The 20019-nt window shown below is 39.1% G+C and overlaps 1 protein-coding gene across 1 annotated transcript in view; it reads right to left on the bottom strand.

Moving 5' to 3' along the window:
- Window positions 1-20019, bottom strand: part of LOC122540015 (vesicle-fusing ATPase) — a 278045-nt gene that overhangs the window by 227508 nt on the left and 30518 nt on the right. Inside the window, exons 3-4 of the mRNA XM_043675302.1 lie at window positions 17362-17461; window positions 12599-12638 (exon numbers count right to left, since the gene is read on the bottom strand). Coding sequence (XP_043531237.1) covers window positions 12599-12638; window positions 17362-17461 — 140 coding nt within the window. The remainder of the gene's footprint in view (window positions 1-12598; window positions 12639-17361; window positions 17462-20019) is intronic.

Raw genomic sequence — 20019 nt, 5'->3', positions numbered from 1 at the left:
TCCATCAATGCTCATAAGGGGGAGAGATTATAAGAGCTGGCAGGTCATGTTAAAATTGTACATGAGATTGGTTCGGCTGCATTTAAAATACTATGTACAGGTCTGGTCGCCACATTACCAAAAGGACGGGGTTGCTTTGGAGGGGGTTGAGAGAAGGTTTACGAGGATGTATGGAAGGTGATAGGTATGGAAGAGAGGTTGAGTAGGTTAGGTTTGTTTTCATGAGAAAAAAGGAGATTGAGGTGGAACCTGATTTATGTCTACAAAATCATGAAGGGTATAAACAGGGTGGATAGAGATAAGCTTTTTCCCCAGGGTGAGGGATTCAATAACAAGTGGTCACACCTTCAAGGTGGGAGGTGAAAAATTTAATAAGGATACACACAGAAAGTACTTTACATAGAGGGTGGTAGGTGCCTGCAATGCATTGCCAGCAGAGGTAGTAGAGACAGTGTGTGTGTGTCATTTAAGGTATGTCTGTATAGATGCATGAGGGGTGGGGAACAGAGGGATACAGATGCTTAGGAATTGGGTGATAGATTTAGACAGTAGATTTTAATCGGCTCAGGCTTGGAGGGCCGAAGGGCTTGTTCCTGGGCTGTAAATTTTCTTTGTTCTCAGCCACTGTTACATGATGGACTTTAATTTTTCACAATAACCTTTGATGTGAGACCTTATAAAATGCCTTCTGAAAATCTAAGTACAGTACATCCACCAGTTCCCTTTAATCACAACACATTTAACCTCCTCAGAAGAACTTCAACAGATCAGTCAAATATGACTTTTGTTTCACAAAACTCTATTCACTCTCTCATTACCCTGAACTTATCCAAACACCCTGCAATAACACTTGTCAGAGAAAATTTCAAATTTTTCACTGTAACAAATGTTGCGTTCACAGGTCTGGTTTCTGTACTCCTTGCTTTTTGAGTAAAGGCGTTGGTTTCACTTTCTTTCAATATAATAGGACCAAAGGAGTATTAGAGGAATGTAATCACCACAAGTGAAGAAAGTTGTAAGTAGTAGTAGTAGTGGTAACATCATGATCATGTACTGTGTTGTCTACTACAGCCATTTTATTACAGTAGAAAGGAGCTAAAGGTTGAATGGATGGATTTAAACAAGCTGCAACAGACCTGGGAGGTATAAGGGAACCCTAGCAATGACTGTTGCTGAAGTAGCAGCTTGTCCAGGTAGAGAGGACCACTCAGATGTACAGCCTTTCCAGCATAGCTCATTAATTCAGAGCAAGAAACTAGTCAGTTTCCTCTGCTCAGCTCCTTAATCCAATACAGCAATGATCGACTTCAGCAACTGCCACCATCTTGGCTAAGAACAACTAACCAGCAATTAGATTTGATACCTCCTTGTCCATATGCTTGTGTATTGCAACAAGCTAACATGGATAATATTTTCATTTTAAGAGTACTTCCTTGTTAACATCTGGCAAAACTATACAATTAACAAAATCAATAACATTGATATGCTCTCAAGATACTTCCATACTAAAAGCATTGCAATCACTCAGAAAGCTACATGTATTAACTCAGCTCCCTAGGGCCTGCAAGTGTTAATGTTGCACAAGATGATTGATATCATTGTTATTTCTTGTTACAGTGCACTACTCAAGATGGCAAAGCTGTCCAGAAGCATCTCAATACTGCCATGGATAGCTCAACAGAAGTGCATATACCAAGGTGAGGAAACGCCCGAACACTTTTTGGCATAATTTAAGGGGATGAGATGGGGAAAGAGCTATAGTTCAGTGAAATAGTTCAAAAGCTGATAATAATCATGAAAAAATAAATGTTTAGCAAGATTACTGAAAACCTAGAGAGCATTAAAGCATGGAAATAAGTCACTGGCACTTAGAAAATAATACATTACTATTTAACTCTTACAGAATAGTTCATACACATATGTATCATCTTCAATATATGAACCCAAAATGTGCAAGAGCAGTAGGAAGGATATAATTAACATGGGATAACAGTCAGCCATCCACTTTTTCATAGCTATAAACATTCACCATTTTAAATCACTGCACCATCAATACTACCCACATAATAAATGAAGTTTAAAGTGAGGAAAGTTCCAGTGAGAATTGATAGACAATTATCGCATCATGCAGCAGAACAAAATCAATCGTCTATCGAATACATTGTTCAGATACAGACTGTTGTAGGAACAAAGGCTGAACATAAATTCCTGCTCTAAACTCGAAGCTCAAATAGATTTTTTAGTCAGTACAGTTTCATTAATTAATCAAAAATACAAACATGACATACCATCGTTACATTGGCCTTTCTGTTACAAAAGATTCTCTGGAATTTATGTTAAGATTCTAATAGTTAAAATACTACTGATCCTTATTTGGATGCTAACACATATTCCCTTCATGTAACAGATTTCCCTCATTAATCTACATAAAAGATTTATGGACTATGAAATTTTAGAAAAGTTTGATATCAGAAAACAAAATAGATAGCACGAGATCAACAGGTCAGTAAGCATTTATAAAGACAACAATTTAAAATGGATGAAATGGCTTTGAAAATCCTCAATATTGACTCCAGACCACATGGAATCTCATCATATCAGATCAAAAATGGGCAAGGAAATCTCCTGTTATTTACCACCTACTGCTCTTCCTCAGCTGGTAAATCAGCTGCCATCTGAAGGCAGCAAGGACAAAGCAGGAACTCTGGATTGACAATTTCAATGCCCATCAGCAAGAATGAGTCCGTAGAATTGCAATTCACAATAATAAGTAAACTAAGTATGACTGAAAAAAAGGCATACTTTGTCAAAACTTTTCACCTTGTTCTAAAGTCATAGAATTTTACAGTACAGAAATGGACCCTTCAGTAGTAAAACTTATTCATGCCACAATCAGATATCCTAAACTGATCTAGTCCCATTTGCCAGCATTTGGCCCACTTCACTCTAAAGTTGTCCTACTCATATACCCATCCAGTCGCCTTTAAATTGCACCCACCCCCACCACTTCCTCTGACAGCTCATTCCATACTGTGACGATGCTGTGGCTTTAAGAGGTTATTTCGTCCTTTTGTTTTGGAAGAGAGTATGGCAAAGGCGTCCAGCAGACTACCAAAACCAATCGAATAAACAGCTTGCGAGGCCTTGGGTTTTTATTTGAAAAGTTGGAACAATGGAAGCAGCCTGGCTAGTTGTGGCCAGTTCCCACAGACTAGGCTTTCCAGTTATTTTTTAAGTTTTGGGTTTAGCTTTAAGCAATTTCTGATGTGGGCTTGAACAAATAGAAGCTATCTTTTCCCTCTCTCAGTTAAGGCTAAATGCTGAGGTTTCTCTGTGCTGTTGGGTCACCTGAGACACAAATCTATTTTTCTGAATTTTCCTTTTTGTCAAGAAATGTGTTTATAGGAAGTTACTGTATTTAAACAATTAATTAATAATAGTTACCGTATCTATTGTATTGTTAAGCTTTCCAATAAAGTTAGGTTATTCTAAATTCCTCTTTCATTATCTTTTAACTACAGTGTTTAAATAAATTGTGTTCTGCTTTATGTCAACTAGCTTGACCAGTTGCAATACATCTAGGACACAGCACTTCACAACTGCCCTTAAAAATAAAGAAAAAGTTAGGTTATCTTCTTAAAATATTGAGGGTGTCTGCTCTGGTCCATAACAATATATGCACCACACTGTGAAAAAGTTGCTTCTCAGGTCCCGTTTAAATCTTTCCCCTCTCACTTTAAACCTATCAATAGAGACAAGATGGCAGCACAGTAGGACACTCCAGCCAGAGCTCCTCTATCAGTTCCTTTTCCTTTCTTTTCTGCAGTTTTGCTTCCCCGCCCCAACCCCAACTTTTAACTTCTGAAACTTACCCAGGGAGAATGGAGAATGGAGCAGGCAAGTCGGAGTCTATGATGTGCAAGAGGAGTGCCCCGCAAGTAAGTCACTGGCCAGAGCATGGCACGGGAGGCAGTCCAAGTCCAGGCCAACCAGGAGGCAAATCCTGGAAGGCTAGCCACGAGCTAGAGCCCGGCACGAGGAGACAGCGAGGTCTCAAGTTCTGAAACCCAGTGGTCACAGTCTGTAATTTGGGTACTTAAAAACATTTTTTATTCTTATCACTATTCTGGACTTTGAGTAATTAACATACTTTTTAAAAGTTTATATGCATATGCTGGACAATTTTTCTTTTACTCTTAATTCTGTAGATTAGATTAGATTAGAGTGCGGAAACAGGCCCTTCGGCCCAACAAGTCCACACCGACCCGCCGAAGCGCAACCCACCCATACCCCTACACTTACACTTACACTTACCCCTTACCTAACACTACGGGGAATTTAGCATGGCCAATTCACCTGACCTGCACATCTTTGGACGGTGGGAGGAAACCGGAGCACCCGGAGGAAACCCACGCAGACACGGGGAGAACGTGCAAACTCCACACAGTCAGTCGCCTGAGGCGGGAATTGAACCCGGGTCTCAGGTGCTGTGAGGCAGCTGTGCTAACCACTGTGCCACCGTGCCGCCGTGTAACACCACAATATTCTGTACCTAAGCTGTCACCAAAGCGACGACATTACAAACATTTCACTCTACTCATTCGAGTGAATGTGACAATAAAGGCTATTCTATTCTAATTTTATGCCTTCTGGTTTTGGAAAAATTCATCTAATTTCGGCTATTTATCCCATCCATGCCACTCATGAACCTTTACAAGGTCAGGTTAGGTGAATCGGCCATGGTAAATTGTCCATAGTGTTCAGGGATATGTAGGTTAAGTGGATTAGTTCAGAGGTAAATGTAGAGTAATAGGTTAGGGGAATGGGTCTGGGTGGATTACTCTTCAGAGGATCAGTGTGGTCTTGCTGGGCTGAAGGCCTGTTTTCACACTGTAGGGATTCTATTCTATGAAAACCGGATAAAGTAACAACACAGGATTGCACTTCCTGAAAATTTACTTTCAAATGTACTCTGATGAACTTTGACTCTACCTCACCACCAATCCTACTAATCCCTTTACTGTCAACAAGTATTAGGTTTGGCTTTTTAATTCATTCTAGGGACATATGCATCATGAATAACTATCAAGTTGGTGGTGAATCATCCTCTTGAACCACTTTGCCAGTGGTGTCAGGAAGAGAACTCCTGAAATTCAGCCCAGAAGGAATAGGATATAATTCCACGTCAGAGTGGTGCACGGCTTTGAGGTCAACTCTCAGGGAAAACTATTCCCATGCATCTGCTATCCATGTCCATTTAAGCAATAGAGTTGGAAGGTGCTGTCAAAAGAACCTTGGTGAGTAATTGCAGTGCATCCTTCATTAAGAGGTGACTCCCAAGCTACAGAAAATGGTCCATATTTTTGAGGATTTCATTGTTCATCAAAAGTTATTCAAAGAAGACCTTAATTTTCTGGATGTTTAGTCAAAGGTCTATTTTCTCACGTTTCAAAGAGTCACCAATGGCCTACAGCTCAGTCTGAGTAAGACTACACACACAACTGCAAATGGAACCTTCATGATTGCAGTTGGGGTGGCCTTAGTTCCCAATTGACTCTCTAGATTATCGTCATGCCTGTGGGTAACTTGCTGCAGGTGAGATGCAGCATGTCAGCATGGAAAAAAAAAGATTGTTAACAATAACCCAGCCTTATTTGTCCCCAGTTCTCATTTAGGTAGAGTTTGAGGTGGTTCACCTGCTGAGGATCATAGCTTAAAAGTCATCATGAAGTGCACAGAAAATGGTGACAAATTTCTGAGTGCAGCCAAACACAAACACAACATTCAATAAACCTTAGATTTGAAAGCTTTCCTGATATCAAGAAAAGCAATGTTGATGCTATTCCTTGCAGTTCTCTTGAATTCACAGTACATGTAAAGATCACGCCTGTGACGTCTTTCAACAAGCGAAGACCACACTGCAATGTGGAAGGAGTTCCTCAGCCATTGAGGAAGACAGTTGAGAAGATCTTTGCAATGACTTTCTTGGCAGGAGTTGGCAACAAGGCACCTTTCTTGTTTCTGCAATTGCAACCAATCTACGTTTTTGAAAACAGTCACAATTACAGGGTCCCTGATTTTCCCTAGCAGCTGCTATTTCTCAATGAGGGATGCAATGTTGTGTAATTGTGCTAGGAGTATATCCCCAAGTTTCAAAATTTCAACAAGTACGCCATCTGTTCCAGAGGCTTTGTATTTCAACTGTTGAGAGCTTTTCAACCCTCCTCCAGATCAGCATGGCAGAAGACTAAAAATGAATGGGGTACTGAGGAATCAAGGTGAAATAATTAACATTGATAAAGAATTGAGGAAGTCATGAAGAAGTTTTCCCCAACTAGGACCAATTTCCTCCTGGTCTTTGATTAGCTTCTCTACCAGCTAGGCACTCAGCAAGTTGGGCCTGGGAATGCTTGAGCCATAGATCAGACTGGCAACCTGCTGAATTTCCTGTGCTCCTAACGCCACCAGTTGCTCTTTATGTTGCCTGTTTTATGCTCTACTGCTCCTCTCAGTCTACTTCTGCTCCTTTGTAAAGACCACTGCATTTCTCTTCAACGATGAAATTTTCAGTCAATGAAAGCTTTGTATTTGCACTGGATTATGTCCTGTATCCCTTGGAATAAATGAAGAAGAGGAAAAAGGTTTTCAGAAAGTTCATAGGGAGCAATTCAGCTGTGGCCCTGGAGGAATGTAGGAAGTGCAAGAGGGAACTTAAGAAAGCAATTGGAAGACCAAAAAGAAGGCATTAAAAGGAACTTCTAAACAGGATTAAAGAGAATCCCAAGAAATTTTAAAAATACATTAAAGGAAAGAGGTTATCCAGGGAAAAAGTAGCACCCATTAAAGACCAAGATGAGAGGCAGGATATTGGAAGGGTGTTTAACGAATATTTCTCATCTGTCTTCACTCTGGAAAAGGAGAGCTTAAGTACGAGTCCAACAAAAAGTATTTTGAGGAACTAGCAGTTTGACATAGGAAATGGGGAGGTATTGGAGACTGTCAGGCTTAAAAAGGGACAAATACCCTCGCCTGGATGAATTGCATCCCAGGCTGCCATGAGATGCACGGCAGGAAATTGCAGGGGCTCTGACACAAATTTTTAATTCCTCTCTGGCAGAGGGGGAAATGCCAGAGGACTGGAGGATAGCTAACATGGTTTCACTTTTCAAGAAAGGTGGTAAAGATAAACCAGGAAATTACAGACTGGTCAGTCTCACATCTAGTGGAGAAAATTCCAAAACAGACAGTTAATATCAACATGGAAAGACATGGGTTTATTAGGGATAGTCAGCATGACTTTGAGGAAGGGAGGTCATGTCTAACCAATTTGTTACATTTTTCAAACATGTGATCAAGTATGGATGAGGAAAATTCAGTTGACGCAGCTTATATTGTTTTCAGTAAAGCCTTTGACAAAGTCCTAAATGGGAGACTGATTGAGAAGATTAAAGCACATGGAATTCAAGGGAAACCTGGTGAGATGGATCAGAAACTGGTGTACGAAAAGGACACAAAAGGTAGTGGTTGAAAGTTGTTTGAACGACTGGAGGCCAATGCCCAGCAGTGTATCACAAGGATCAGTCCTGGGATCTTTAGTATTAGTTATAAACATACAGATGAAAATGTGGGAGGATTGTTAGGCAAGTTTTCAGATGACACCAAGATTGGTAGGGTGGTTAATAGTGACGATGATGGTCACTATGGATGGAATTGGTCAGATGGTCAGAGTAGTGGCCGATGGCATTTAACCCTTAAGTGCAAGGAAGAAACCAGATGAACGAGCATTTAATGGGTAGCACAGAGAATCTTGGGGTAATTATTCACTGATCCCGAAATCGGCTGAGCCTGATAATAGGATAGCTATGCCAATATATGGGACATTTGTTTCCATCAGCTGCATCAGAGAGTGTAACAGTAAGGAAGCAATGTTGGAATTGTACAGAGCATTAGTTAGGGCACAGCTGGAGTACTGTGCGCAGTTCTGGCCACTTCACTACAGTAAAGATGTGACAGCACTAGTTGCTTGGGATGGAAAAGTTGAACTATAAGAAAAGATAAGACAGAATTGGATTGGTTTCTTTTGAGTAATGAAAGCTGAATGATGTGTATTAGATTATGAGGGTGATGGACAGGATGAATTTAGTGCAGCTGTGTCCTTTGGTTGAGGGATCAATTACAAAGGAGGTACCACCAGATTCAAGAACAGCTTCTTCTTTAATGTTATCAGACTTATGAGTGGACCTCTCATATCAGAGGTGATCTTTTTTCTGCACCTTCTCTTTGGCTGTCACACTACATAAGAGTGGCATGGTGGCTTAGTCGTTAGTACTACTGCCTCCCAATGCCAGGGACCCAGGTTCGATTCCAGTCTCGGGCAACTGTCTGTGTGGAGTTTGCACATTCTCCCCGTGTCAGCATGGGTTTCCTCTGGGTGCTTTGGTTTCCTCCCACCAAAGATATGCAGGTTAGGTGAATTGGCCAGGCGAAATTGCCTAGACTGTTCAGGGATGTGCAGGTTAGGTGCTTTAGTCAGGGATAAATGTAGAGTAATAGGGTAGGAGAATGGGTCAGGGAGGGTTACTCATCAGAGAATCGGTGTGGACCAGTTGGACCAACTGACCTGTTTCCACATTGTAGGGATTCTATATTCTGCATTCAGTCCTATTACCCTGATCATCTTCTGTCAGGTGTAATTTGTCTGGTCAGCATACAAAACAATACTTTTCACTGTATCTCCGTACATGTGACAATAATAAATCAAATCAAATCAATAGTTTCAGGGTAAACAGTAGGCGTTTCAGGGGATATTTGAGAAAAAAATGCTTTCCCTCAGCCAATGGTGGGAATCAGGAATGCACTGCCTGGGAAAGCAGTGGAGGTTGAAAACCTTTTTAAAAAAAAAGGTTTGGATGAGCACTTGGAGAACCATAACACTCGGGGATATGGAAGAAGTGGCACAAAATTGGGATTAGTGCGCCTTTAGTGGTAGTTATGTTGGTACAGACTTGATGGGCCAAAGGGCCTTTTCTGTGCTGTATGATTATGCGTTTACGGTCATTTTGGTTAAAGCTGTTGATTTATTTCATACAATCAAGGAGCAAAAGCAGTCCATTCAGCCCCTCAAGCCTGCTCCACCGTTCAATAAGATGGCCTAGTTGATTGCAACCCCAAAGCTGCATTCCCACCTTTCTATCCCCCCCTGCTCAAGAATCTACCAACTTCTGCCATAAAAATATTGAAGGACTTCACTTCCACCAACTTTCAAAGATGTTTCAAAGACTCACCAGAGAAACAAATTTTGCCATATTTTAAATGGGTGACCCCTAATTCTGAATTCTACCACAAGGTGTAACATCACATCCAATCTGATCCTAACAGGAACTCAAGATTGTGTGTTTTAATCAAGTTATCTCTTACTGTTCTATTCCAGCAGATACAAGCCTAATCTAATTTTTCCTCAAAAGACAACTTTCTCATTCTGGGTATTAGGACTAGTAAACCTTCTCTGAACTGCGTCCAACATATTCATATCCATCCTGATCAAGGGAGACTGAAGACTACCTCACAAATCTTTGTTATGCTGAACTTTAAGGTTGAACTGGCATGAAGGACACATTGTAGTTCCTGTTGGCTTCAAAATAAAAGATACACTAAGACAAGATTTATAGTGTAAATAAAATTAATACAGGATCATCAAGGACCATCATTTTAGAGTTCAGGGCTTGAAGACACTCTCTTTTGAAAAGTCCAATTCTTTTGACACCAAAGATTAACTAGTGCATATTTTTGATCAGTACTAAGCAACCTGAAGACTTATGATTTGCCTTTAATTCTTAAGGTATGACTAGTCCATCAGCACAACATCCAGTTTCACAATTCTTTGCCTAGTGTGCTTTGTTGAAAAATCATTACACCTGCTAAAAGCTCGAAACTTCTCAACCTAATTCTCAACTACTTGAACACCAAAATATTTTGCACAACTTATTTTGTACTTCTCACATTACTTTATTGAATGGAATGGTATGTCCTAATTGGATACAGTTGTGAATCTGACCAAGTGAGTGAAGCTTCAGAAATCAGGCCACAAATATAAATTATGATGAGATCTAAATATCTGTGGTGCATGTAACGCCATACATTCCCTTCCCAAGTAAACCCCATGAAAATCCGCTTCTCATCAATTTTTAAAAATCCATTCCCCAATTTTGGTTCGAATCTCTGACAAATTCGACAACACAGTTATGTAATAGTAATAAATCATATGATTCATGGGTGAGCATGTGAAGGTTTTCCACAGTGCTGACATAATGCTGGTTCTTAAAGTTAGAGATTGATCAATATAAGATTGTAGACAGTTGGATGATCAAACCTTTTCATTTTGAATCAAGAAAGATGGCTTATTTACCAAACCACAACATATCATTACAGGCTCCCTAAATGGAAGGAAAGGAACAAGAAAGGGCTTCTGAAACCTCTGCCATATTTTCAGGAATATTTCTCACTGAAGTAAACAGATTGGAAACGAGTAAACAGCTCACTCAAACTTAGTGCAGTTTTTAAAAAAAAAATCTTTACTTAAAAATAGCAACTCAGGCAAAATAAATAATGCGTTTACTAAACCTCAACGACATGTTTATCCAGGTGTGCCTTATTTTCTTCAATATAACTGCCAGTCATTCCTACTGAATTCTCTTGAAAAAGATACCTCCAGGAGACCTTCCTTTTCTTCTTAATAATGTCTCAATTTTTTCTTCACTTCATTATAAACCAATCATTTGATTTTTTTTGTAGAAGGTGTGATCTTAGAATAATCAGATTCAATTTCAGTATTGCATAGCAGTGAATTATGACATATCAAGTCTCTACACATGCGGTATGATAACTGGACTGGAGGATTTGCATTATAAGGAAGGGCTGGATAAGCTGGCAAGTTTTTTCAATGAGTTAAGAAAAAATACCTTAGAGATTTATAAAATCATGAGGGTGATAGATAAAGTGAATAGCAAGTATCTTTCCCCTCGGATGGGAGGGTTCAAAATTGGGGGTCATATTTCTGCGGTGAGGCAAAAGATGTAAAAGGGACCCAAGGGATAACTTTTTCACGCAGAGGTTTATTCGCATGTGGAATTAACTGCCAGAGGAAGTGGAAGATACAGGTACTTCAGTGGTAGGCAAAGTAATGGAAAGGGTACTGAGGGATAGGATTTATGAGTACCTGGAAAGACACTGCTTGATTAGGGACAGCCAGCACGGATTTGTAAAGGGTAGGTCTTGCCTTACAAGTCTTATTGAATTCTTTGAGGAGGTGACCAAGCATGTGGATGAGGGTAGAGCAGTGGATGCAGTGTACATGGATTTTAGTAAGGCATTTGATAAGGTTCCCCATGGTAGGCTTATGCAGAAAGTCAGGAGGCATGGGATAGAGGGAAATTTGGCCAATTGGATAGAAAACTGGCTAACCGGTCGAAGTCAGAGAGTGGTGGTAGATGGTAAATATTCATCCTCTCTTGGATCAGATGCTCACAGGAGCAATCTTCAATGATTCCTATATGGGAATGTTCACTGAACTCAGGCAGAAGGAAAAGAAATTGGAGGCTGGTGGTGATGCTTGCTACCTCACTTTCTTAGTTACATGATTTACACAGACCAAAGAAATCTCATGAAATTCCCTAATTGTTGTGAAGCTGCGATGTGGAAGTGCTGGTGTTGGACTGAGGTGGACAAAGTCAGAAGTCACACAACAGCAGGTTATAGTCCGACAGGTTTAGTTGAAATCACAAGCTTACGGAGCGTTGACTTCACCTGACAAAGGAGCAGTGCTCCAAAAGCTTGTGGTTTCAAATAATCCTGTTGGACTATAACCTGGTGTAGTGTGACTTCTGAAATTGTGAAGCTTGATCATGATACTATCAAGTACTAGAATAATCTTCAAGAGCTTTCAACAAGTTCTTCAAAAGATTTTAAAGACAGGATGCGATTTTTATAAAGCAAATTGTGAAGGCTGGATTTATCCATTATGATAGGATGATCAGAGGAATAGATAGAGTAGACAGTCAGAAACTTTTTCCCCAGGTACAACAGAGTGTTACAAGGGGACATAAATTTAAGGTGAAGGGTGGAAGGTATAGGGGAGATGTCAGGGGTGGGTTTTTTTACCCAGAGTGGTGGGGGCATGGAATGCGCTGCCTGTGGGAGTGGCAGAGTCAGAATCTTTGGTGACCTTTAAGCGGCAATTGGATAGGTACATGGATGGGTGCTTAAGCTAGGACAAATGTTCGGCACAACATCGTGGGCCGAAGGGCCTGTTCTGTGCTGTATTGTTCTATGTTCTATGTTCAGTTACAACACTTAAAAACATTTGGACAGGTACATGAATAGGACAGTTTAAAGGGATATGAGTTTAGTTTGGGAAAATCGGTCAGCATGGACTAGTTTGAGTGAAGGGGTCTGTTCCTGTTCTGTATAACTATGATCCTGTAAGTACACACATCATGCTCTGTACACTGTGCTCATTTTATAACTGTTAGATATGTCTGCAAATTGTTAATTTCTGCTTCATTATTAAACATGTTTAATTAAGCAATAAAATGAAACATACCTTCCACTTCCTGACCAATGGAGAGACCCACCCATTTTCGCTGCAAGGAAAATATAATGAGTTAACAGATAGCATTATTTCAATAATTACATTCAAAGAATGAAGGATTTTTAAAAAAAATAACAGTTTAAGAAAAAGAAACCCAGAGGATCCAAGGACTCAGAACTGTGCAAGATACACATCATATTTTTAACTTAAAATTAGGCTTGTCACTTGAAAATAGCTTATGAAAAGCAATGCAAGATTAGACATTTTTTCTCTCATGTCAAAAACAAATACTTCAAATAATGAATAATCCCTTCCTTGGCTGCATGAATTTCATACTTGGTTGGAAGTGCATACAATGCCAATAGTAAAGCATTAGCACAACTGTTAACATTGCAATCATCTACTCTTTATGTAATAAGCTGAACAAGAATGGTTCTTATAAAACAGCGCAATCATCCCAATCCAACTCCAAAACAGTTAATTTTTCCTATTCGTGAAGTACAACAGTTCGCACATTTAAACAATTCTAGATGCACTGGATCATATTCTTTTCCAAGTTTATATATTCACATCTGAACCCTTCCCTGGTAAGTCATGCAACGAGTCAACAAAGCTGTGAAGTGATAAAATATTCTACAATTAAACCAAATGAGAATACAGTTTAAAATACAATGTATTTGTATCAGTGTGTAACATCTCTGAACAGGTTGACCAAATAAATATCCCAAAATGGACTAGTTATGCTGCTGCACGTAGGATAAGACCTGTAAGATTTCCCCAATAAACACTCTCCGCAAAAAATAACATGCAACTTGGTTTCTATCTCACTAGCTGGCTTGTTGTTATTTTGAGTTTCCATGGGAGATAACATGTTAGAGAGCAGACCTGAAGGGTTAATTGAGAAACTTCAGTTTCTGAGGAAAGATTGAAGAAGTGGAACTGTTCTCCCTGGAGAGACGAAAGCAGGGAGGAGATTTGATAGAGGTTTACAAAATCACGAGCTGGCTTGATAGAGTAGAATAGATAGAGAAAAGCTGTTCGTGTTTGTAAACCAAACAAGACCAAGAGGGCACAAATTTTAAGTGCTGCAAAAGAAGCAAGGATGATGCGAGAAAAACTTTTCTTGCAGTGAGCACTTAGGGTAGAGAACGCACTGCCTAGAAATGCGGTGTAGATAGCTTCGATTGAGGCATTCAAAAGGGCATTGGATGATTATTAGGATAGAAGGAGTGTGTAAAAGGTATGGGGAAACATCAGGAAATTGTCACGAGGTAATGATATTCTTATAGAGCTGGTGCAGGTACTATGGACCCAGCTGCTTCCTTCTGCAATGTAAGAATTCTATAATTCTGTGAATATTTCATTTTTGATTTCAAGTCAAATCTCACATTGGATATCAGGAACCAGTTGCAATATACCATTAATAGATGAAAAGTATTATACTTCTTAGGAAGATTATGAAGCAACCAAGGGCGTACATTGAAAATGTAAAGATTTGGGCTGCAATCCTATCAACTAATGCCTCCAATGAAAACATAATTGAAATTTATGCCCCACAAATATGAAGATTATCCTCACCTTCAAGAACTAATTTAACCATTAATTACAAGCAGAGTTTGAAAACATCTTTTGCCTTTATTTGTATTAGATCAAACCAAACACAGCTCCTCATTTAGCAGAATATTAATTAATATTCAAATCATGCAAATTCCTGCCAGTACTGAAGCAGAATTTTGAAAAGTAGTTTGATGTTAGATCAAAATGATCCAGCCTTGAAACAACAGATTAAAGTTTTTGAACTCATGGTAGTGTTACGATGCAGAGGTCGAACCCCTGTTAGTTAACACCTAATCTACTTGCCTCAATCTGTTGAAATGTGAGGGTCTGACAGAGAACTCCTAATTTCCTCTACTTAAAGAAAAAAAAATTATTTTCCTAACTCTAATAGTAAATGCTAAACAAAACTATTAACAAACCAAACACTCTTTCCCTTAACTGAACACAATCCTATTAACATGCCATTCTAATAATACACTTATTAAACATTACATTAACTTAATTTCAAGTTCACACAGTCTCTGTCTTCTCTGCTGTCTTCAATCTTCCATCTGCTGATCTCCCTGGATCATCATCTTTCTTTTCACTGTGATTATGTTTTACAGGAAAAAGCACCTTGATAGAGTGCCTTCTATTTTCTTTGAGAGCAAGATTTTAGATGGGCAGTTAGCTCTCTGGCTCCACAGCAGTTGCTCTGCTGTTCGGTGGTAGTTGCTCTCTGACCAATTTTCAAAATACCCACTTTTTTTTTTAATACCCCGTCCCCCAATATTGTTCCCTGCCATCAGGTCAATGTTGTCAAAACAATAAATTCAAACATAATTTGGTTTTAGTATCCTGGGCATAATTTAAACCAATTGGTTAAATTCGAATTGTTGTCAAGTAACCAAAACTCAGGTATCCTTTAACACCCAGTTGTTACATGTAACTATTTTGGAACAGCTCATCTCCCTGCGTTTCCATTCGGGCAGCTCAGCCTGCATTTTAAGCTTACTTCAATATTCAGAAAATGCTATTTTAAAGTGAATTTACACTCATTCAATGTCATAACAGTAGCGAAGGTTAAGAAAAATCTATGAATGCTGAAAATTAAACTAAATTCTACTGAAAGAGGGAAGAGTGCACTGATCACGATCTTAAATTGATGCCACTCTTAAAATGTGCACACATATGGAACAGCAACAAAAAGGGCTGAAATTTTCACACATCCATGACCATGCATCATTAATAACACCAGGATGAGGCTTAACAGTGAGTCAAGGTCTGGTGTTGCATTCTTCCCATGTTGCATACAAGATAAAAGTATGGCATGATAAAATCTGAAATCAAAATCACACAGATGCACAGCGGGATATGTTCTAAACAAAGGGTGGGATGCAGGTGCATAGTTCCTTGAAAATAGAATCACAAGTCAACAGGGTGGGTGAAGAAAACTTGTAGCATGCTTGCCTTCATTGGTCAAAACACTGAGTATAGGAGTTTGGATGTCATGTTGTGTTTGATGAGGCTACTTTTAGACTACTGTGTACAATTGTGGTCACCCTTCTATAGGAAGGATGTTGTTAAATTTGCAAGTGCAGAAAAGATTTACAGGGATACTGCTGGGACTGGAGGTTTAAGTTATAGGGAGAGGTTGAACAGGCTGGGGCTTTTTTCCCTAGAGGGTCAGAGGCTGAGGGGTGACCTCAGAGGTTTATAAAATCATGAGCGGCATGGATAGGATGAAATATCCAAGGTCTATTTCCAATGTCAGAAGTCACATGACACCAGGTTATTTGCCAACAGGTTTACTTGAAATCATAAGCTTTTAGAGTGCCTCTCTTTCATCAGGCTAAGGGTGGGGAAGTCCACAAGTAAAGGGCATAGGTTTAAGGTGAGAGGGGAATGATTTAAAAAGGTCCCGAGGGGTAAATTTTTCACACAGAAGATGGTGCATGTATGAAACAAGCTACTAGAAGTAGTGGTGGAGGAGGGTACAATAACAACATTTAAAAGGCATCTGGATGGGTATATGAATAGGAAGGGTTTAGAGGGATATTGGCTGAATGCCAGCAAATCGAACGGGGTCAAATTGAGATATCTGGTTGGTACTGTATGACTCTGTCTCAGAGTCATAGCGTCATAGAGATGTACAACACAGAAACAGACCCTTTGGTCCAACTCATCCATGTTGACAAGATATGCTAAATTAACCTTGCCCCATTTGAGAGAAGAGCAAGCAAAAAGCAAGAGCAAAACCAAAAAGAAATATTCTGCTTCCATGATGTGAACATTTTTAATGGAGAAACTCTGAATATGTCAGCAGACAGCAAAAGCAGCGAGGTTCACTTGTACTTGTGTGAACATGTGCAGGAGCAAAACATAATGGGAAACACTTCAAAGGATTCAAGAGGCCTCGTTTACACAATTGTAGAAAATGGTCCAAGGCCCTTCCGTGCCAAGTTGAAAAAAGCTACCAATTCAGAACAACTGAAGGCTTGACCAAGAAATTAATTTTATGCATGGTCAAGACGAGGGTGAGAATTCAGAATGTGACACACAGACCAACATCAAGGTGTTTTGCAGAGTTGGAGGAAGCAAAAAGGGTTGAAGAGTTAATTACGCAGAGGGTAAACACAAACATGGATTATTTGAGCCAACTGAACTATTTTGACATTGTTATTTCTATATAATTACAACCTGAACTAAGAAAAGGAAATCCCAATGAGATGGACAAAGTAAAAAGCACTACAAGTGCCTGGCACAGTCAATGTTAAAGAGTAAATAAATCACAGATTACGGGAAGGGATGATCATGCTGGCCACTGTCACTAAATGCCATTAATGATGTGGTCCAGGGTTATTTCAGCAATTAGAATGGCAGAAATGGAAGGATGAAATTCCAGAATGAGCTGCATGTGAGATGGGTACTCATTTGAGAAACAAAAACGTATTCTAAATACATGGAAGAAGACAAGGAGGTTAGAGATGAGAGTAGTGCGTTGTAAGTGAAAGACAGAGACAACACCAGACCTTTTTTCCAGTTAAAAGCTGGTGAAAAAGAGTTTTGAAAAGTGCCACGCTCATACATGAATTACCAAAGAGAACTACTTCATAGTGGATACATTTATTCCCCATAATTCAGCTGTTTAAAAAAAAAAAATCAAACCATCTCTTGAGGTGCTAACTGCTTGTTCACATGGATGTGTGCTACAGGATGCACCCATAACTTCTTATTACCTGTGGCAGACTGAAGGCGATGCTCCCTGGAAGCACAGAGGCATGACTTTTCACCGTGAAGACGAATTTATGGTTCGGACTAGTTTTCACAATTACATGACTAAGAGGAAGAAAGAAAAAAGGGGGTGAATCACATTTGAGAAGCAATTGAAGCATACACTTTTGATCGAAGTTTCAAGATTAAAAAGCACAATTGCAAAGGTAATTACCAGATTCATGCAGAACTAACTTGCACTGGCAATAGTTTTAATAATACTCCCCAAACAAAGATATTCCTGCATTTGCACCAGATTGCCTCTTCTAGCTTATGGATGGACAGCCAGTCTCTGCATCTCTATTAACATCCAACCTATTGCATGGACATAGGAAATAAACAAGGTAAGGACTGGTCCCACATGTTTACTTGAGTCATGCTTTTGCAATCTGATGAAAAGTAAAAATAAAAGTCTGATATAAAAAGCTGATATTCATTAGAATCAAGACTATGGAGCTGTCATGATTTGGAGATGCCGATGTTGGACTGGGGTGTACAAAGTTAAAAATCACACAACACCAGGTTATAGACCAACAAGTTTAATCGGAAGCACACTAGCTTTCGGAGCGACGCTCCTTCATCAGGTGATAGTGGAGGGCTCAATCGTAACACAGAATTTATAGCAAAAATTTGCAGTGTGATGTAACTGAAATTATACATTGAAAAATTAATTGTGTGTTAAGCCTTTCATCTGTTAGAATACAGTGATAGTTTCACTTCTTACATGTGTAAATCACAAAACCCTTTTTTTTTTTTAAAAAAGTTGCATTCTCGGGTTAGCTGTTAACAATAATGAATTAAAGGCAACAAGAATTAGCAGTGATTAGCCCATAGACAATCTACTCCTTCCCTTTTGTTGACTGGCTTGTGGAAGTAGTAACAGAGAACTTCCAAGCTCCCTCTCACAATCTGCATATAATAATTGAAAGGAGGTATTAGCTAGGAAAGCAAATGTATGCAAAAGTTTCCAAATAGTCCAATTATGTAAATCAGCTTGGAGTTGAAAGGCTGGTCTGTTAAATATATGTTGCTGTAGCTTTGTATTTACTGACTCACGTTGGAAAACCAGCTCCATGACCGTGGCGGTTCTCTAATATTCCTCCTGCATAGTCATTAGTTTCTTGTATAAGCCATTATACTGAGCACTGGCAGACTGTTCAACTATAAATAGCATGACAACAGAGCTCAATCTTTTGGCTAACATCACACCGTCATATGGCTCACTTGGTAGTCTTGAGATGTAACAATCCTTATTTTACTTTAAATCCAGGAATGAGATATTCAGCACTGTATTCCAACTGATCTTCAGAAAGTAATATTCTTGGAGGCAGCTATGCAATGCAAAAATGGTTAATTTAAGTAAATAATGAATTCAAACATCACGATTGGTTGAACTAGAGTACAGAATTTAATAGGAGGTCTCTCTTTTAATGCTGTATTGAAAATGTTTCCCCTATCTCAGAGACTTCCCCAGAAAATGACCCAGGGAGGGCAGGGGCATTGAATTTATTCAAGAATCAGCTCGATAGATTTTTGACAGAAAAAAGTCAAGGGTTAGAGAGGAACAGATAGGAAAGTGAAGTTGAAACCACAAACATGTTCCACATAATCTACATAGTAAAATCATTCAAGTCTTTTAATGGTGATGGAAGTAAACATGTTATGAACAACAATAATTAATTCACTATTTGGATGCAGTAGACTGCATCTGTTTCTATTCTGCTATTGGGTTAGGCTTTGGCTTAGGCTTATCTTTCTGCTAAAATTAGTGCAAAATCAAATAGCTGTGCAATATTATATAACTTTAATGTAACTGCAGCCTACCTTTATTGAGAAACACATTATGCTACATGAATCGTAGCCAGTACCCACAATGAACTCTCGCCTTATAGACAAATCTGCATGGAACTCCATTTAACCAAAGGAGATTTTTCAAAAGTTAGCATTTCATCAATGATTAGAATAATATTGTTGTTGTGCAAGAATCATTTTCCATTTTCTCTGGATGTTTCTTGCAAATCATGGTTAATTGTTCAGGCGATTCAGTCATAAATCACCAATTGCATCATAGTCTAATGTGTCAGATAATTTGAGACTGTTAGGTGCACAAGTGCTGTATTCTTGAAACCATTAATGGATCAGGGTGGCTATGGTAAAATTACTTTTACTTAATCTCATGCGCAAAGTGCTGGCTACCCAGCATGAAGAAAACAGTGTTTCAATACTGCAGTAAAAAAAAATGGCAGACAAAAGATACCTTCAAGGTCAGTAATTTCAAAAAGCTTCACAATCACTGCGCTCTGGCGTACAAGCAACTGGAAGAAAAATCTAGCAGTCTTCCATCTCAATTGCTCCTGTAGAGCTACTACTGAACAAGCACTGTGAATTCAAGCTGAAAATCTGGTTTAGCAACATCCAGGGAAACAGCAAATAATAAAACAAAAGTGAAAAATATTGTTTGCAAGAATTAGCAACAGATTGGATGCAACTAGGATTAGTTAAAAGTGTTAAAACCAGTGCAGATCAAAGGGTGATTTTAAATATTAATTCTGACATAATAAATGAGATTACAGAGTATACACTGCTGAATAGCAAGCAAAGGCAAGTCAGTCAGCATAGGCTGC

The sequence above is a fragment of the Chiloscyllium plagiosum genome, chromosome 33 (genome assembly GCF_004010195.1).
Source record: "Chiloscyllium plagiosum isolate BGI_BamShark_2017 chromosome 33, ASM401019v2, whole genome shotgun sequence".
Taxonomy (NCBI): domain Eukaryota; kingdom Metazoa; phylum Chordata; class Chondrichthyes; order Orectolobiformes; family Hemiscylliidae; genus Chiloscyllium; species Chiloscyllium plagiosum.
This window is presented reverse-complemented; position numbering and strand designations above follow the sequence as displayed.